We start from the raw sequence: 19662 nt of genomic DNA on the forward strand, positions 1-19662 counted from the left end.
TTTATTAAATCTGACTCTCAAAATTATTAAGACGATAGAAAAACAAAGTCTACATAGTACTAGTGAGTAAAGCAAATCTCAAATAGTATTCACCAAAAAATTACAAAAGAGATGACATGTTCCGTGCCTCACTCACCACATATGTTCTCTAGCCTAAACGGCCTGTGAAAAGGACTTTGTTTTTAGCTTACAGATATGTACAGCTAGAAAGAATATGCCAAGATGCTCAGAATAGTTCCATTGTATATGAAACCCATAATTTTCCATTTTCAAGCTTGAACACTCTCGATGTGCACCAACCACAACATACCCTATTCAGTATGTTTTGATTTATGTAGTTTCTTCTTGTGATATATTTATATTAGGCCCATTGCTATATTTTAACACTAATTGCATGTGCTGAAAAGCAGAACCTTCAATAAAATCAAATGAAAATATATCAAATATGCAAGAGGCAAAACTGGAGAATTTATTTGATTTGTAGGCTATTGATAAGATTTGTAGATATCTCTATGCATAGACATTTCTGGAATATTTCCCTCTGTGAGAGTGATGGTTGTAATCTGTTTAGAAAGTGAGCATAATAAAATATTAGAAACATTTTAGGAATTAATTTAGTATTAAGAGTGAAGTAGAGAGGCAAGCAAGGGGCCACCATTATTTTCAACTTCAACTATAAAGACTTAGGTCGTGTTTCACCAGCGTAGCCATTGACTGTGGACAACTTTGGGTCCACAGACTATGGGATCATTGTATAACCCACAGACCCAAATAGTGAAGATTAACCAGCATCTCACTTAAAACTTTCTAGTTTCAACCTCTACCATCAGTGTGGTACAAATGTTGAAGATAAGGTTATTCTGGGAAAAATGATGGCTTTTTGCAATAAACATCTAATTCACTTCACTAATTAGTTGTTATTAGTATCCTGAAAAGACTGACAGAGCTATGAATGTTGATTCTTCTTAGATGAGGTTCACAATGGTTATCACAGCCAACAAAATATGCTTCTTCATAGAGTGGATATAATTTGTAAGAAATGTCTGCATTATAAACAGATACTATAAGGGATGATGGTTGGAGCATGGGGACTTGGCCTCCAGATGATCTGAGTACAAATCTCAGCTTTAACATTTTACTCCTTTGACATTTAATATTTAACTTATGACCATCCATTTTCTATTTTGCAAAATGAAGACAAAAATGATCTAGTTTGCACAGTTGTTGAGGATTAGCACTCATGTTAATACAGTGACTGGCTAAAGAAAATAGTAAAAAATATTATACAAGTTAATCAAAACCACTATGCCAAATTGTCACACTTACCTTCTGCAATTTCTACTGCCTCAGAGGGGAGAAAAGCTGGGGCATTGTCATTTATATCAGTCACCTGTACCTTGATTATAGTCGTATTAGAAAGCCTGGGCATCCCTTTATCTGTGGCTTGGACAATCAAGCTGGTTTAGAAAAAGAATCAAGGAATGTGATTCATCATCCAGGAATTAGAAAAACAGCATAAATATCAAATATCTAGTTGAAAATTTTAAAATGAGCTGACTAGCTACTTTTATTTCTGTCTTGGATTTTCTAAATGGCGTCATTTAAAATGTATTTCATAAGAATGGCACCCTGAAATTTATTTGTTTTTGGCATGTTCAGAGAACCAAATCCAGCAAGCTGCCAGAGATCATGAGGCATTCAAGTCAAAATGGACCATTTCGGAGAGCCAGACTGTAACATTCAATCCTGTCCTGCAATGAATAATCTAAAAAAATAAAAACACCAATACCTATACTTTGGATAAGCAGACTGTCTCCACCCTGCCATGTCGTGGTCTGGATACTACTACATATTTCCATCTCACTGAACCAACTAAAAGATGCTTTGTACTGATACTTTTGGATCCAAATAGCAAATCCATCGAAATGCTAGAATTCAGACAGGACACCGCTATGATGAACACACTTACAGAAGATGCATGATTGGCTAGGATTGTGAAGTAGAGGTAAAAGTCCATGATCTGAAAGAATTTACATAGACTGATTTACTCTCTCTTGGATGATGCTACATTGAGCTTCTCCATCAAACAAACTACAAACCTTATTACTGTCTTCAACTTCCCCCGTTCTCTCACTACCCTTCCAACGTCCAACTAATTATGTCTCTTATCAGTATTACCTCCTGGATGTCACTTGAATTAGTGTTCCTAGCCATTTCATTCCTACCTTCAGAATGCTCATGTATGGTAATCACATTTCACTTTGTCTGGGAGTGAAGAATTTCCTGGGACACGAGCTTGCAGTGTTTTTAAAACCAAGATACTCCAGGCAAACTGGACATGGGACTTTCAGTGCTACATCCACTAAAGTCCCAGGCAAACCTGGACAAGCCAGTTCCCTGTAGCCTCAGCCCCTCACCATTTTTACCTAGAATGCTCTATATTTATTGTATCCTTTCTCACCAGGAGTACCTGATAAATTACGAACCTCCCTACTGTGAGTCTCCTCTTGTTCCATCCACCCTCTATATTGCACTCAACTGCTCTAACTAAAATCCTAATTTGAAAACCTGACCTCCCTATTTAAAACCCTTCTTTGGCTCTCCATGTCTCTAAGCGGTTATCCAACCCCGGAACATGTTCACATAAACATTTTTGTCCTTGCTTTTACACGGAATCCTAGCCCTTACACTTTCTTGGTTTTTCAAAGCTCACATCTCTGCGAAGTTTTCATGGACCTTTCATTCGATTTAAATGCACCTTTATGTATTCCCATAGCACCCTGTACATTCTTCTGCCATAGCAATCATCACTCTTTTTTCTTCATAACATATTTGTCTGCCTCTTCTGTAAGTTTATTAAGGGCAGGGAGCTGCCTTATTTGCTTTTCTTTAGTAAGTATTGAATGTTGGTTTCTCAAGATTTCCCCAGGGTTATACACATATTATATGACAGAGCTGGGATTCAGGCTCATGTGTTGGTCAACTGGAAACCCATGCTTCATGATACTTGTTGAACATACCTCTCTTACTGTGTATACATCACATTCTAATGTATAATTATTGGCTTATTTTTCACTCCCCTCTAAACACGATGAAGGCTAGGAGGGCGACTGAGTAATAAAATGAGTTATTAATGAGAAGATGCTCTTTATTTCAGAAGTGGAATTAGTCTTAGCCAGTTGTGGGGGCTACCTTTTAAGAAACTAAGTCTTGAAAGTTGATACACTTTCACTTTGTTTTCATTGTTAGCTCACTTGATAAATGTTCTTTCTCTTTCCAATCCTAAATTTAAAAATGACATAAAATAAACATCAACTCTGTCTTGGTTTGCATTCCACTTAATATTAAATGATCAGTGCTTAAATCTACTATTCATGAAGAACACAGACTGCCTTCTGCATTATCAGAGTTGGAATATTAGTAGAATAACCACCTGAATATCACACTTGTGGAGCCTAACTTCTGGAATAATTATATGTGGAAAGTTTATTTTGTTAGTATGAATGTCAGTCAGATACGTATGGAAATATTTTAACAAAAATAATCAACTCATACTGCTCTCTCCCCTGCTGCTTGCACCTCTCAATGTCATCTAAAGTCTCAGCCAAGACATCAAAGTTAAGTTTCTATCAACTCTTCTACTGTAGCCATAATTACCATTATTTTCACAATGTTACAACTTCAGGCATCCTACATAATGTCTTGTCAGATTAAAAAGAAGTGAGATTCTTTGACATGGAGAGAAATATGTTGCTTAGCATGAAACTAAATGGGAGAGGAAAAGGTTTCTCAATAACTTGAAGAAAAAATAAAAAATACGAAGGTAGATGCACAGATATTCTATACACAACCTATGCAAGACTTCAAGTCATCTATGATGGCTCTTTTGCAGTTGTGAAACTGTTGGTTGTAGCCAGTCCAACTCACTCCATGTTCCACAACTGTTGCCCTGATTACTATTGCATTTTTTTCCTATTCTATCAACCATGAGAAGCTTCTTTTACCATGTTAAACTTTAAATAAGGCCTTTGACCAGGAAGGATCTTTTTGATTGTCTTAACAAGTACTAAACTTGTTGGTAGAGGGTTTTTCAAAACTCTCAATTGTATCTTAAATGTCTAGCAAGAATTTTCTATTCCTTCTGAAATTCTGAAAAAAATTAAAATATCAGCCACCAACAGAAATAAATATGAAAAGAAAAACTATGATTTCTGGTTAAAGGTTGCAAGCTGACTACACAGGTTTTATCTTCTCTTCCTCTCAAGATTCTTCTAAAACGATATCAAAAACCTTTTATACTAAGTTATGGGATCCGCACCAAGATGGCCAAATAGGAACAACTCCAGCCTCCAGCTCCCAGAGTGAGCGATGCAGAAGACAGGTGATTTCTGCATTTCCAACTGAGGTACCAGGTTCATCCCACTAGGGCATGTCAGACAGTGGGGGCAGGACAGTGGGTGCAGCCCAATGAGTGAGAGCCAAAGCAGGGCAAGGCATCGCCTCACCTGGGAAGCGCAAGGGGGAATGGAATTCCCTTTCCAAGCCAAGGGAAACTGTGACACACAACACCTGGAAAATCGGGTCACTCCCACCCTAATACTGTGCTTTACTAAGGGTCTTAGCAAACAGCACACCAGGAGATTATATCCCACACTTGGCTTAGAGGGTCCCAGGCCCATGGAGCCTCCCTCATTGCTAGCACAGCAGTCTGAGATCTAACTGCAAGGCGGGAGCGAGGCTGGGGGAGGGGTGCCTGCCATTGCTGAGGCTTAAGTAGGTAAAGCAGCTGGGAAGCTCGAACTGGGTGGAGCCTACCACAGCTCAAGGAGGCCTGCCTGCCTCTGTAGACTCCACATCTTGGGACAGGGCATAGCCAAACAAAAGGCAGCAGAAACCTGTGCAGATGTAAATATCCCTGTCTGACAGCTTTGAAGAGAGTAGTGGTTTTCCCAGCACGGAGTTTGAGATCTGAGAACGGACAGATCGTCTGCTCAAGTGGGTCCCTGTCCCCTGAGTAGCCTAACTGGGAGACATCCCCCATTAGGGGCAGACTGACACCTCACACCTCACATGGCTGGGTACACCTCTGAGACAAAGCTTCCAGAGGAATGATCAGACAGCAACATTTGCTGTTCAGCAATATTCACTCTTCTGCAGGCTCCACTGCTGATACCCTGGCAAACAGGGTCTGGAGTGGACCTTGAGCAAACTCCAACAGACCTGCAGCTGAGGGTCCTGACTGTTGAAGGAAAAATAACAAACAGAAAGGACATCCACATCAAAACCCCAACTGTACATCACCATCGTCAAAGACCAAAGGTAGATAAAACCACAAATATGGGGAAAAAGCAGTGCAGAAAAACTGGAAATTCTAAAAACCAGAGCACCTCTCCCCCTCCAAAGGAATGCAGCTCCTCGCCAGCAATGGAACAAAGCTGGACAGAGAATGACTTTGATGAGTTGAGAGAAGAAGACTTCAGACAATCAAACTATTCTGAGCTAAAGGAGGAATTACGAACCCAGCACAAAGAAACTAAAAGACTTGAAAAAAGATTTGATGAATGGCTAACTAGAATAATCAATGCAGAGAAGTCCATAAATGAACTGTTAGAGATGAAAACCATGACATGAGAACTACGTGACAAATGTACAAGCTTCAGTAACCGACTCAATCAACTGGAAGAAAGGGTATCAGTGATTAAGGATCAAATGAAGGAAATGAAGCGAGAGGATTAGAGAAAAAAGAGTAAAAAGAAATGAACAAAGCCTCCAAGAAATATGGGAATATGTGAAAAGACCAAATCTATGTCTGATTGGTGTACCTGAAAGTGACGGGGAGAATGGAACCAAGTTGGAAAACACTCTTCAGGATATTATCTAGGAGAACTTCCCCAACCTAGAAAGGCAGGCCAACATTCAAATTCAGGAAACACAGAGAACGCCACAAAGATACTCCATAAGAAGAGCAACTCCAAGACACATAATTGCCAGATTCACTGAAGTTGAAATGAAGGAAAAACTGTTAAGGGCAGCCAGAGAGAAAGGTCGGGTTACCCACAAATGGAAGTCCATCAGACTAACAGTGGATCTCTCGGCAGAAACCCAACAAGCCGGAAGAGAGTGGGGGCCAATATTCAACATTTTTAAATAAAAGAATTTTCATCCCAGAATTTCATATCCAGCCAAACTAAGTTTCATAAGTGAAGGAGAAATAAAATCCTTTACAGACAAGCAAATGCTTAGAGATTTTGTCACCACCAGGCCTGCCCTACAAAAGACCCTGAAGGAAGCACTAAACATGGAAAGGAACAACTGGTACCAACCACTGCAAAAACATGCTAAAATATAAAGACCATTGATGCTAGGAAGAAACTGCATCAACTAACGAGCAAAACAACCAGCTAAGATCATAATGACAGGATCAAGTTCACACATAACAATATTAACCTTAAATGTAAATGGACTAAATGCTCCAAATAAAAGACACAGGCTGGCAAATTGGATAAAGAGTCAAGACCCATCAATTTGCTGTATCCAGGAGACCCATCTCATGTGCAGAGACACACATAGGCTCGAAATAAATGGATGGAGGAAGATCAACCAAGCAAATGGAAAACAAAAAAAGGCAGGGGTTGCAATTCTAGTCTCTGATAAAACAGACTTTAAACCAACAAAGATCAAAAGAGACAAAGAAGGCCAAAACATAATGGTAAAGGGATCAATTCAATAAGAAGAGCTAACTATCTTAAATATATATGCACCCAATACAAGAGCACCTAGATAAATAAAGCAAGTCCTTAGAGACTTACAAAGAGACTTAGACTCCCACACAATAATAACGGGAGACGTTAACACCCCACTGTCAACATTAGACAGATCAACGAGACACAAAGTTAACAAGGATATCCAGGAATTGAACTCAACTCTGCACTAAGCAGACCTAATAGACATCTACAGAACTCTCCACCCCAAATCAACAGAATATACATTCTTCTCAGCACCACATCACACTTATTCCAAAATTGACCACATAATTGGAAGTAAAGCACTCCTCAGCAAATGTACAAGAACAGAAATTATAACAAACTGTCTCTCAGACCACAGTGCAATCAAACTAGAACTCAGGACTAAGTAACTCAATCAAAACTGCTCATCTACATGGAAACTGAACAGCCTGCTCCTGAATGACTATGGGGTACATAATGAAATGAGGCAGAAATAAAGATGTTCTTTGAAACCAATGAGAACAAAGATACAACATACCAGAATCTCTGGGACACATTTAAAGCAGTGTGTAGAGGGAAATTTATAGCACTAAATGCCCACAAGAGAAAGCGGGAAAGATCTAAAATTGACACCCTAACATCACAATTAAAAGAACTAGAGAAGCAAGAGCAAACATATTCAAAAGCTAGCAGAAGGCAAGAAATAACTAAGATCAGAGTAGAACTGAGGGAGATAGAAACACAAAAAACCCTTCAAAAATCAATGAATCCAGGAGCTGGTTTTTTTGAAAAGATCAACAAAATTGATAGAGCGCTAGCAAAGAAGAAAATAAAGAAGAAAAGAGAGAAGAAAGAGAGAAGAAAAGAAAGAAGAAAATAAAGAAGAAAATAATAAAGAAGAAAAGAGAGAAGAATCAAACAGACGCAATAAAAAATGATAAAGGGGATATCACCACCGACCCCACAGAAATACAAACTACCATAAGGGAATACTATAAACACCTCTACGCAAATAAACTAGAAAATCTAGAAGAAATGGATAAATTCCTGGACACATACACTCTCCCAAGACTAAACCAGGAAGAAGTTGATACCTGAATAGACCAACAACAGGCTCTGAAATTGAGGCAATAATTAATAGCCTACCAACCAAAAAAAGTCCAGGACCAGACAGATTCACAGCTGAATTCTACCAGAAGTACAAGGAGGAGCTTGTACGATTCCTTCTGAAATCATTCCTATCAATAGAAAATGAGGGAATCTTCCCTAACTCATTTTATGAGGCCAACATCATCCTGATACCAAAGCCTGGCAGAGACACAACAAAAAAAAGAGAATTTTAGACCAATATCCCTGATGAGCATTGATGCAAAAATCCTCAATAAAATGCTGGCAAACCGAATCCAGCAGCACATCAAAAAGCTTATCCACCATGATCAAGTGTACTTCATCCCTGGGGTGCAAGGCTGGTCCAACATACACAAATCAATTACTGTAATCCGGCATATAAACAGAACTAAAGACAAAAACCACATGATTATCTCAATAGATGCAGAAAAGGCCTTTGACAAAATTTGACAGCCCTTCATGATAAAAACTCTCAATAAATTTGGTATTGACGGAACATATCTCAAAATAGTAAGAGCTATTTATGACAAACGCACAGCCAATATCATACTGAATGGGCAAAAACTGGAAGCATTCCCCCTTGAAAACTGGCACAAGACAGGGATGTCCTCTCTCACCACTCCTATTCAACATAGTGTTGGAAGTTCTGGCCAGGGCAATCAGGCATGAGAAAGAAATAAAGGGTATTCAATTAGGAAAACAGGAAGTCAAATTGTCCCTATTTGCAGATGACATGACTGTATATTTAGAAAACCCCATTGTCTCCGCCCCAAATCTCCTTAAGCTGATAAGCAACTTCAGCAAAGTCTCAGGATACAAAATCAGTGTGAAAAAGTCACTAGCATTCTTATCCACCAATAACAGACAAACAGAGAGCCAAATCATGAATGAACTCCCATTCACAATTGCTTCAAAGACAATAAAATACCTAGGAATCCAACTTACAAGAGATGCGAAGGACCTCTTCAAGGAGAACTACAAACCACTGCTCAATGAAATAAAAGAGGACACAAACAAATGGAAGAACGTTCCATGCTCATGGATAGGAAGAATCAATATTGTGAAAATGGCCATACTGCCCAAGGTAATTTATAGATTCAGTGCCATCCCCATGATGCTACCAATGACTTTCTTCACAGAATTGGAAAAAACTACTTTAAAGTTCATATGGAACCAATAAAGAGGCTGCATTGCCAAGACAGTCCTAAGCTAAAAGAACAAAGCTGGAGGCATCATGCTACCTGACTTCAAACTATATTACAAGGCTACAGTAACCAAAACAGCATGGTACTGGTACCAAAACAGAGATATAGGACAATGGAACAGAACAGAGCCCTCAGAAATAATACCACACATCTACAACCCTCTGATCTTTGACAAACCTGAAAAAAACAGGAAATGGGGAAAGGATTCCCTGTTTAATAAATGGTGCTGGGAAAACTGGCTAGCCATAAGTAGAAAGTTGATACTGGATCCCTTCCTTACACCTTATACAAAAATTAATTCAAGATGGATTAAAGACTTAAATGTTAGACCTAAGACCATAAAAGCCCTAGAAGAAAACCTAGGCAATACCATTTAGGACACAGGCATGGGCAAGGACTTCATGTCTAAAAGACCAAAAGCAATGGCAACAAAAGCCAAAGTTGACAAATGGGATCGAATTAAACTAAAGAGCTTCTGCACAGCAAAAGAAACTACCATCAGAGTGAACAGGCAACCTACAGAATGGGAGAAAATGTTTGCAATCTGCCCATCTGACAAAGGGATAATATCCAGAACCTACAAAGAACTCAAACAAATTTACAAGAAAAAAACAAACAGCCCCATCAAAAAGTGGGCAAAGGATATGAACAGACACTTCTCAAAAGAAGACATTTATGCAGCCAACAGACACATTAAAAAATGCTCATCATCACTCACCATCAGAGAAATGCAAATCAAAACCACAATGAGGTACCATCTCACACCAGTTAGAACAGCGATCATTAAAAAGTCAGGAAACAACAGGTGCTGGAGAGGATGTGGAGAAATAGGAACACTTTTATGCTGTTGGTGGGACTGTAAACTAGTTCAACCATTGTGGAAGACAGTGTGGCGATTCCTCAAGGGTCTAGGACTAGAAATACCATTTGACCCTGTCATCCCATTACTGGGTATATACCCAAAGGATTATAAATCATGCTGCTATAAAGACACATGCACACGTATGTTTATTGTGGCACTATTCACAATAGCAAAGACTTGGAACCAACCCAAATGTCCATCAATGACAGACTGGATTAATAAAATGTGGCACATATACACCAAGGAATACTATGCAGCCATAAAAAAGGATGAGTTCATGTCCTTTGTGGGGACATGGATGCAGCTGGAAACCATCATTCTCAGCAAACTATCACAAGAACAGAAAACCAAACACCGCATTTTCTCACTCATAGGTGGGAATTGAACAATGAGAACACTTGGACACAGGAAGGGGAGCATCACACACCAGGGCCTGTTGTGGGGTGGGGGGCTGGGGGAGGGATAGCATTAGGAGATACACCTAATGTAAATGACGAGTTAATGGGCGCAGCAAACCAACATGGCATATATATACATATGTAACAAACCTGCACATTGTGCACATGCACCCTAGAACTTAAAGTATAATAAAAAAGAAAAAAAATAAGTTTTAAGTCCATAAAGCTAAACAAATGAGGAAAGATATTAGTGGGTGAAATGAATGAGAAATATCAGCAATTTCTGGAAGATGCAAGCAGATTGAAGAGCAGTTGCAGATGAGTGGGCCAAAGGAAATCAGAGATTAAAATCCACTCAGAATGTACAGTACCAAGAGTGGATCCCACTGAAAACTGTAAATTTGAGTGATAATGATGTGTCAATGTAGCTTCATCAAATGTAACAAATGCACCACTCTGGTGGGGATTTTGATAATGAGGGAAGCTGTGCATGTGTGTGGGCAGGGATATATAGGAAATCTCTGCACCTTCTCTCAATTTTGCTGTGGACCTAAAACCTCTCTTTCAAAAGTCTTTTAAAAAGCATTCAGAGGAACATAAAGATACATGAGGAGCAGAGTTGCTCTCAGGTCACCAAGGAGAGACTCAATACATGGCAAAAATTGCGGTGAGGTATTTGGTTAATAGGAAGAATATTTTAAATTCATATTATTTAAACAGGAAGATGATTTATGTTGGTTTAAATACAGGGTACTCATGTCCCTCTTGCCCATTATTCTTCATTCTCAGCCAAAGAATGCCTTTGGTTCATACTTGGAGTTAGTAATATTGAAAGACCTTCTCTGGAGAACTGAAAGTCCCCTCCCAAAGAAAAGTGAACTCCATATACCGCCATTTGTATGTCATCCTGAAAAGTAGTCAACTTCCCGTGTGGTTCATTTGAAAGTGAATTGTGCTAATCAAATCCCTCTAGCTCACTCAGATGTTCTAATGACTCTGACATTGCCTCACTTATATCTAAGAATCAACACTTAATTTCAGAAAGCCTTCAGCATGAAAAAGAAAGCTCAATATAGACAAAAAGAAAAAAAGAAAACAGTGGAAACAGATATTGAAAGGAACAAAATAAAATTTAAAACAATTCTAATTAATACCTTGGAGAGATATCAGAAGACAACATGTGCATAAAACAAGAGTTGGATATTATTTAAAAAGTCAAACATCAAATAAGAGCTTTTAGTAGTAAAAACAAATATATAATAGCTTCTCAATTTTTAATTAGAAAATAAAAAATTTTAGAAGATTAAAGCTCAGGAAATATCTTCCCAAAATAAAACAAAAACTAAACCCACAGACAAACAAGAAATGGAAAGTAGGAAATAAAATATAACTAACAAAGAATCCATCTAGGCGATCCAATACCTAATTGAACAGGATTCAGGAAAATGAAACAGGGCAAAACAACAAACCAAAACTAAAAAATGGGGAGGAAATTTTCAATGAAATAATACAAGAAAATTAAAAGAAACGTCTTTGTATTAAAAAGGAACACTGAATACACAGTACAAGGAGAAACCCACATCAAAATATGTAATTATATTTTAAAGTATTACGGATGATAAGTATAACCTATAAATTTCTAGAGAGAAGGAAACATTTACGCAAAGTAAAAGAATCAGAATGGCGGCCAGGCGCGGTGGCTCATGCCTTTAATCCCAGCACTTTGGGAGGCCAAGGCGGGCAGATAAAGGTCAGGAGTTCGAGACCAGTCTGGCCAATATGATGAAACCCCATCTCTACTAAATGATAGTGGGCGCCTGTAGTCCCAGCTACTCGGGAGGCTGAGGCAGGAGAATTGCCTGAACCCGGGAGGCAGGGGTTGCAGGCAGCCAAGATCACACTACTCCAGCCTGGGTGACAGAGCAAGACTCTGTCTCAAAAAAACCGAATTAGAATGGCACCAGACTTCTTAATAGCAACACTGAGTTTCAGAGAATAACAGAGCAATGCCTTCAAAATTCTAAAAGATACTTTCAACTTCTCTGTTGCCCACTGCGTATATTACATGAAAGAGTAGAATAAAGACATTTTCAGACACGCAAGGCTCAGATAATTTACTTCTCTGGCACCTTTTCCTGCAAACCTATTGGAAGAGAAAAACATGGGATCTGGAAGTGCTGGCCTGACCTAGGAGAGTTATAAACCAAAGTTATGGGATCTCAGCCTTGCAATAGGCGTATTAACCCAAACTGTTCACGCTAGATGGAGAGGGCATAAAGCAGTAGGAACCAGGTCTTCATGAAAAAAGAGGGCTTGATAGAATATTTGATGAAAGGCAGTTAGAGGAAAAATTAGATGCAGATAACAAAGCTTATGGGATATTTACAAGGAATTAAGTGCATAGATATAGCCAATTGGACAATCAAGAAAGAAACTCTGGGGGCTTGAGGAGTAGTGATAAAAGGAAATAAAATCATATAATATGATCTGACTATGAAGTAAACATGAATATATTCATATAATATAAACACTAATTACTGATTAAATGAAAAACAGTGATATGAATATAGAAAGAGTTGGAGTGTGAGAAAATAAGGATTTTATACCGATATCTATTATAACAGGAAGTTAAGAGATAATGTTTAAAGTTATAAATCATTACATACTTGTATTTATAGTATCAGAGAAAATCAGTTAATAGTGTCTGCGTCTGGAGGGTTTTAGCCTTGGGAGAGGTGAAGCAGTGGTTGCTGACTTTCATCTATACTTTATACACTATTTGATTTTTTAAAAAATGTATATATTACTTTGATAATAATAAAAAATCAAATTAAGAAAATATGCTTAGATCAAAATCTTTAATCTTTATATATCTATTGAATACTTCTTTTCTGCCTAAACACGCTCACTCCTAAGCAAAAAGAAGAAAGCCAGAGGCATCATATTACCTGACTTCAAGCAATACTATAAGGCTACAGTAATCAAAATAGCATGGTACTGGTATAAACACAAACACATAGACTGATGGAACAGAATAGAAAACTTAGAAATAGAATCACGCACCTACAACCATTCAATCTTTGACAAAGCCGGCAAAAACCAGCAATGAGGAAAGCCCTCCCTATTCAATAAATGGTGCTGGGACAACCGGCTAACCAGATGCAGAAGAATGAAACTAGATCCTTACCTTTTACCATATACAAAAATTGACTGAAGATGAATTGAAGATTTAAATATAAGACCTCAAGCATAGAAATCCCAGAAGAAAACTTAAGAAATACCCTTCTTGAAACTGGCCCTGGCAAGAAATTTTTGGCTAAGTCCTCAAAAGCAATTGTAACAAAAAACAGAAATTGACAAATGGGATCTAATTAAGCTAAAGAGCTTCTGCACAATAAAAGAAATAATCAACAGAGTAAACAGACAACCTACAGAATGAGATAAAATATTCACTAACTATGCATCTGGCAAAGGTCTAATATCCAGAATCTACAAGGAACATAAATCAAAAAGCAAAAACCAAATAATCCCATTAAAAAATGGGCAAAGGACATGAACAGACACTTTCCAAAGAAAGGCAAACAAGCAGCCAACAAACATAAAAAATGCTCATGATCACTAATCATCAGAGAAATACAAATCAAAACATAATGAGATACCAGTCAGAATGGCTATTATTAAAAAGTCAAAAAAACAACAGATGCTGGTGAGGTTGTGAAGAAAAGGGAACATTAATACATTGTTGGGAATGTAAAATAGTTCAGTCACTTTGGAAAGCAGTTTGGCGATTTCTCCAAGAACTTACTACAAAGTTCCATTGGACCCAGCAATCCTACTGCTGAGTATATTCCCAGAGGAAGGTAGATCATTGTAGCAAAAAGATACATGCATTTATATGTTCATCACCATGCTATTCACAATAGCAAAAAAGATGGACTCAACCTAGGTGCCTGTTAATGGTGGATTGAATAAGCAAAATGTCAACTATGCAGCTATAAAAAAGCATGAAATCATGTCTTTTGCAGAAACATGGATAGAGCTGGAGGCTATAATCCTAAACAAATTAACACAAAAGCAAAAACCCAAAATAGCTCATGTTCTCACTTACAAATGGGAGCTAAACATTGAGCAAACATGGACATAAACACGGGAATAGTGGACACTGTGAACTGCTGAGGGGAGGGAAGGAGGGGGCATGGGTTGAAAAACTACCTATTGAATACTGTGCTCACTACATGGTGCAATACACCTATGTAATAAACCTGCACACGTGTCTCCTGTATCTAAAATAAAATTTGAAATTAAAAAAATAAAAATAAATAAACTCTATGAGAGAATTGCATAAGTAATATGCAAATACTATGCCATTTTATACAAGAAATGTGAGCATCCATGGATTTTTGTATGGGGGAGTGGGAGGGACGCAGTGGAGAGTCCCACAACCAATACCCCATGGATACTGAGAGATGACTGTACTTTAAGAGATTCTAATGCAAACATATTTTGAAGTCTTCTCCTTTCATTCAACCCAACCTCTCCCCTTGGTCTCCATGACATTATCTTTTTCTAGATCTTTCTATACCCTAAATATATTTTGCAGCTCCTATTTATCTGCTGAATCCTGAGGTGGTGATAAGTCACCACTCCTCAATTCTCATTTTACATATTCTCCCTAGGTAATTCATTTTACACATTTTCCCTGGATGAATCTCAAATCTACATCTTGAGTGAAGATCCCTACCCTGAGCTACAGATTATTATTTTCAATTGCCTAAAGGGTATCTTCACTTTTGTCCTTGTATTGGTCCTTCTACCTCAAATACCCAGAATAAAAAATCATAATCTCCATCTATTCTTCTCCCTTCCTTTCCTAAGCAGAAATTTCAGAACCATTCTATCTCTTTTCTTGCTCAATAAATTCAATTGGTGGTCAAGTTCCTATGGATTCCATATTCAAATCAACATTTTAGTAAGTACCTTCCTTCTGTCCCCACTACACCATCCATGTAACAGACTTTTCATTGCTGCAGTCTAGCTCAGCTTGTTGGCCTAAGCTAGTTCTCTTTCTCTTGCAGTGCATCCATTACGAGATGTCTTTAGAAATAAAGATATGAACATTCGTTCAACTGCTTATAGTTGTATATAGTTCACAGAATACTGTATAGTTTCCATTACGAGACACCGAAAGTCTTTCAAAACTTGCCTGCTGCCTCTTTTATTACCCTACACTTAGTTACTTCTTTGGTGTGCTGTACTACTTGCTACTTCCAAACATGTCAAACACTTTCACATACCCGTATCTTTCTTCGTGCCTTTGGCCCCAAATCCTTTTTATTCCCTTTTTCTCAGGGCATCAATAGACTGGGATTCCAATCCCAGCTTTGCTTTTCATGAATTGTGTATTTTAATTAGCATCTCATTCCATTTCCTACGTTGCCTGTAAAATTGCTTTCTCCCACAGTCATAATGAGCATTCAATGGAGAATACACTGAGTTTAGCATTGTTCCTGAAAACAACTGCTTGCCTTGAATATTTACTTATTTTGTAAATGTACATGCATATACTTTTAAGATTCATTCACATCATAAAATAAGCCCTGCAATCATTCACATCGGCTAGAATCATGTTCTACCATGTACTAGCTTCGGATTCTTGGCCAAACCACTTTACCTCTCTGAGTTCCCATTTCTTTATTTTATAAATCATGTCTATTACGAGAATTCACTTAGATAATGAACGTGAAGCAGGAGTTCCATAAATGGCAACTATTGTGATTATTAATGTGCCTTCTGCCATATATTTTACTAGGACTTGATTTTCTTTTTCTTGTATTCTTTTTTCGAGACAAAGTCTCACTCTTGTTGCCCAGGCTGGAGTGCAGTGGTGGGATCTCGGCTCACTGCAATCTCCACCTTATGGGTTCAAGTGATTCTCCTGCCTCAGCCTCCCAGGTAGCTGGGATTACAGGCACCCGCCACCTTGCCCGGCTAATTTTTGAACTTTTAGTAGAGGCGGGGTTTTGCCATGTTGGCCAGGTTGGTCTCAAACACCTGACCTCAGGTGATACACCCGCCTCAGCCTCCCAAAGTGCTGGGATTACAGGCGTGAGCCACTGTACCCAGCCAGGACTCGATTTTCAAGCTCCTTGAGAACAAGGGCTGTTACATTTGTCTTTGTGTCCCCAGCTTTGTGCTTGATAAATAGCTTTTTATATATTCATAAACATCAGACAGAAATTAATGCCTATTTTATAATTTGTCATCAAATTTTCCACTGAATTTTCTTCTGTGTGGCTTAATATGAAAACTAAAAATTATTTAATACATTCATATTTAGTAGAATCATGACTAACACTATCTCCCTTTTTCCATTTTGTGTTTTATTACTATTATTTTTTAAAAATGCATCACTAATTAAAGGTTAAATTGCCCAAGTCTTGGAAATTGAAGGATATAATAGGAAATCTTTTCTTTTTCAATTTTTAGTTTTTGTGGGTACATAGTAGGTATATACATTTTTGGGTTACATGAGATATTTTGATACAGGCTTGCAATGTGTAATAATTACATCAGAGTAAGAAGGGGTATCCATCACCTCAAGCATTTATCCTTTGTGTTAGAAACAATCCAAATCTTTTAGTTATTTTAGTTATACTCTTTTTGTTATTTTTAAATGTATAATTAAATTTTTGACTGTAGTTACCTTTTTGTACCAGCAAATACTGGGTCTTATTCATTCATTCCAACTATATTTTGTACCCTTTAGCCATCCCCACTTCCCCTCAATCCTCCCTGACCCTTCCCAGCTTCTGGTAACCATCCTTCTACTCCCTATCTGCTTGAGTTCATTTGTTGTAATTTTTAGCTTCCACAAATAAGTGAGAATATGTGATGTTTGTATTTCACTTAACATAATGACTTCTAGTTCCATCCATGTTGTTGCAAATGACTGGATCTCATTCTTCTTTTTTAGTGGCTAAATAATACTCCGTTGTGTATACGTATCCCATTTTCTTTATCCATTCACCTGGATAAATGGAAACTTAGGTTGCTTCCAAATATTGGCTATTGTGAATATTACTGCAATAAATTGTCAATATAGTGATTTCTTTTTGGTGAGTATATACCTAGGATCAGGAATGCTGGATTGTATGGTAGCTCTATTTTTTTTTTTTTTTTTTTTTTTGAGGAAATGTTTTATATTTTAAAACAAAGGGCTGAAATTGGGATACTTTCCTCAATCAGACAAAATAGCAATACTTCATAAGTAAAAAGCTGAAAGCTAAATGAGACTGTTTCCAAAATACTCACTAAAGGTGTAGCAGACTAGGGAAAATCCTCCTTTATTTCTTATTGCCTTAAATATCAAGAAAAGCACTAAAGGATAGAAGCCACACCACACCAGGGGTTGTGAGTGGGTGTGGGGAGAGCCCAGGGAGGCAAGAAGTTTAAAATAATTCCTTGCCTTGGTGATGCTGGAGAGAGAAAGAGCGTGTGTAGGGGGTCGGGTGGCGGGTGGGGGTCACCTGTATGTATCTGTCTGTGACAATGTGTAGGGGTTCAACTTCTCTCTGTTCTTGCTTCTTCAAGCCTAGAATTAAATTCTTCATGGGGATGGGAGAGAGTCACTTTTTAACACTGGGACCAATTTAATGTTGTAAACATAGAAACCATGACGCAAATAGGAAAAAGTTGAAAGAAATTAGATTTAATTGTGAATTAGGTTCCATTGAGTAAGAACACTGTAACAGAAAGTCCTTGACATCGGAAAATGCTTAGTTCCTAGAACACAGCAGACCTTTAATAATTCCTGAATTTGTAATCACTCAACTAGATTGAGATTTATCTGCAGTCATCCATGGAAAAGGAGAAAAAGTTTCATGCTTAAACAATTACTATAGAAACAGCGTAGCAGGGAATAGGTTTTAATATATTTAAACAACAAGTACCAATAACTATTATGCTAAAATATTATTTTAAAATTTCTAATAGTTAATACAGGATAAAGTCTTAAACTTTTAAAATACTTTTGAAGTATATTAAAAAACTAAACAGTTAACAAAAAGCTAAACATTTAAATTTTTAGTGTTGGGAAGTTTTCCAGAGGGTAATTAATCCAGTATATCCAGTAAGATATTCCAGTTTAACCAGCTCTCATTGCTCAACCACATGCACACATTATAATTTTTTCATAAAACATAACAGTAGTCTGGCATAGAAGCATACTGACACTCACTGTCTTTGGTATACTGTACCTGTGTTTTCCTTCAATAGGACGTCTGCTCTGCAGCTCTACAGTGGAAAGAGGGTGACTTAGAAGCAGAATACTTAAGTGCAAGTTCAAGTTTGATCCTCAAATTATCCTATGACCCTGAGCAAGCCACTGTATTTCTGTTGTCTTATCAGCAAATAAGAAAATGCCCACCTTAACATCCTCATGAGGTGCTTGTGAGGATTAAATAGAATACAGCATGGGCAAGGCCTTTTGGAAAAACACAAAAATGCAACATCTATCTAAAGCATACTAAAATGTTCAGTAAGAGAGCTAAGCCTCTCTTGGACCACAGGCTGCCTGACTGCTTCTCCAGAGACAAATAAAATGAACAGTTTCTTATATTTTCTTCCAGAAGCATTCCAAATATGTGGGTGTGCTTTTACTCAAACAGGCATGCTGGATAAGCACTGTAATGGGTCTCGTTACTGCCTTCACTTAGTCACATATCCTAGAGCTCCATCCTCATTGGCACACAGAATTATGCCTCTTTCTTTTGTAAAATCAGCTTCATGGTATTCTATTCCAGGGTTCTGCTAAATCTTTAAGCAGTCCCCACTCATGGATATTTTAGAATTCTTAAGAGTCTTTTGATGGCCGGGTGCAGTGGCTCATGCCTGTAACAACAGCACTTTGGGAGGCCAAGATGGGTGGATCACTTGAGGTCAGGAGTTTGAGACCAGCCTGGCCAACATGGTGGAACCCCATCTCTACTAAAAATCAAAAATTAACCGTGCATGGTGGCAGGCGGCTGTAATCCCAGCTACTTGGGAGGCTGAGGCAGGAGAATTACTTGAACCCAGGAGACGGAGGCTGCAGTGAACTGAGATTGTGCCACTACGCTCCAGCCTGGGTGACAGAGTAAGACTCCGTCTCAGAAAAGAAAAGAAAAAAAAAAAGGCCTTTTGCTTCCACAAATTGTGATGCCATCACTATCTCTCTGTATAAGTCTAGTCTTTTGTAGCACTGATTTTTTTGAACACCAAGAAAACTAAAACAATGTTATTCTTTCCTTTGCTGAATTCTGTATAAGGCTGGCATATCTTAGACTCTAGGGGCACAGAGTTTTAAT

At 38.0% G+C, this 19662-nt stretch overlaps 1 protein-coding gene across 3 annotated transcripts in view; it reads right to left on the reverse strand.

Annotated features, from left to right (window-relative positions):
- The window catches only part of DCHS2 (dachsous cadherin-related 2), a 290618-nt gene that overhangs the window by 29612 nt on the left and 241344 nt on the right, over positions 1 to 19662 (reverse strand). For 2 of the 3 annotated variants that reach the window (XM_065545626.2, XM_015450942.4), the window contains exon 17: positions 1327 to 1457. In XM_065545626.2, coding sequence (XP_065401698.1) covers positions 1327 to 1457 — 131 coding nt within the window. Of the gene's footprint in view, positions 1 to 1326; positions 1458 to 18010; positions 18611 to 19662 lie in introns of those variants that run through there. The other variant, XM_045392973.3, reaches the window with a different exon arrangement.

Source organism: Macaca fascicularis, chromosome 5 (assembly GCF_037993035.2).
Source record: "Macaca fascicularis isolate 582-1 chromosome 5, T2T-MFA8v1.1".
NCBI classification, from domain to species: domain Eukaryota; kingdom Metazoa; phylum Chordata; class Mammalia; order Primates; family Cercopithecidae; genus Macaca; species Macaca fascicularis.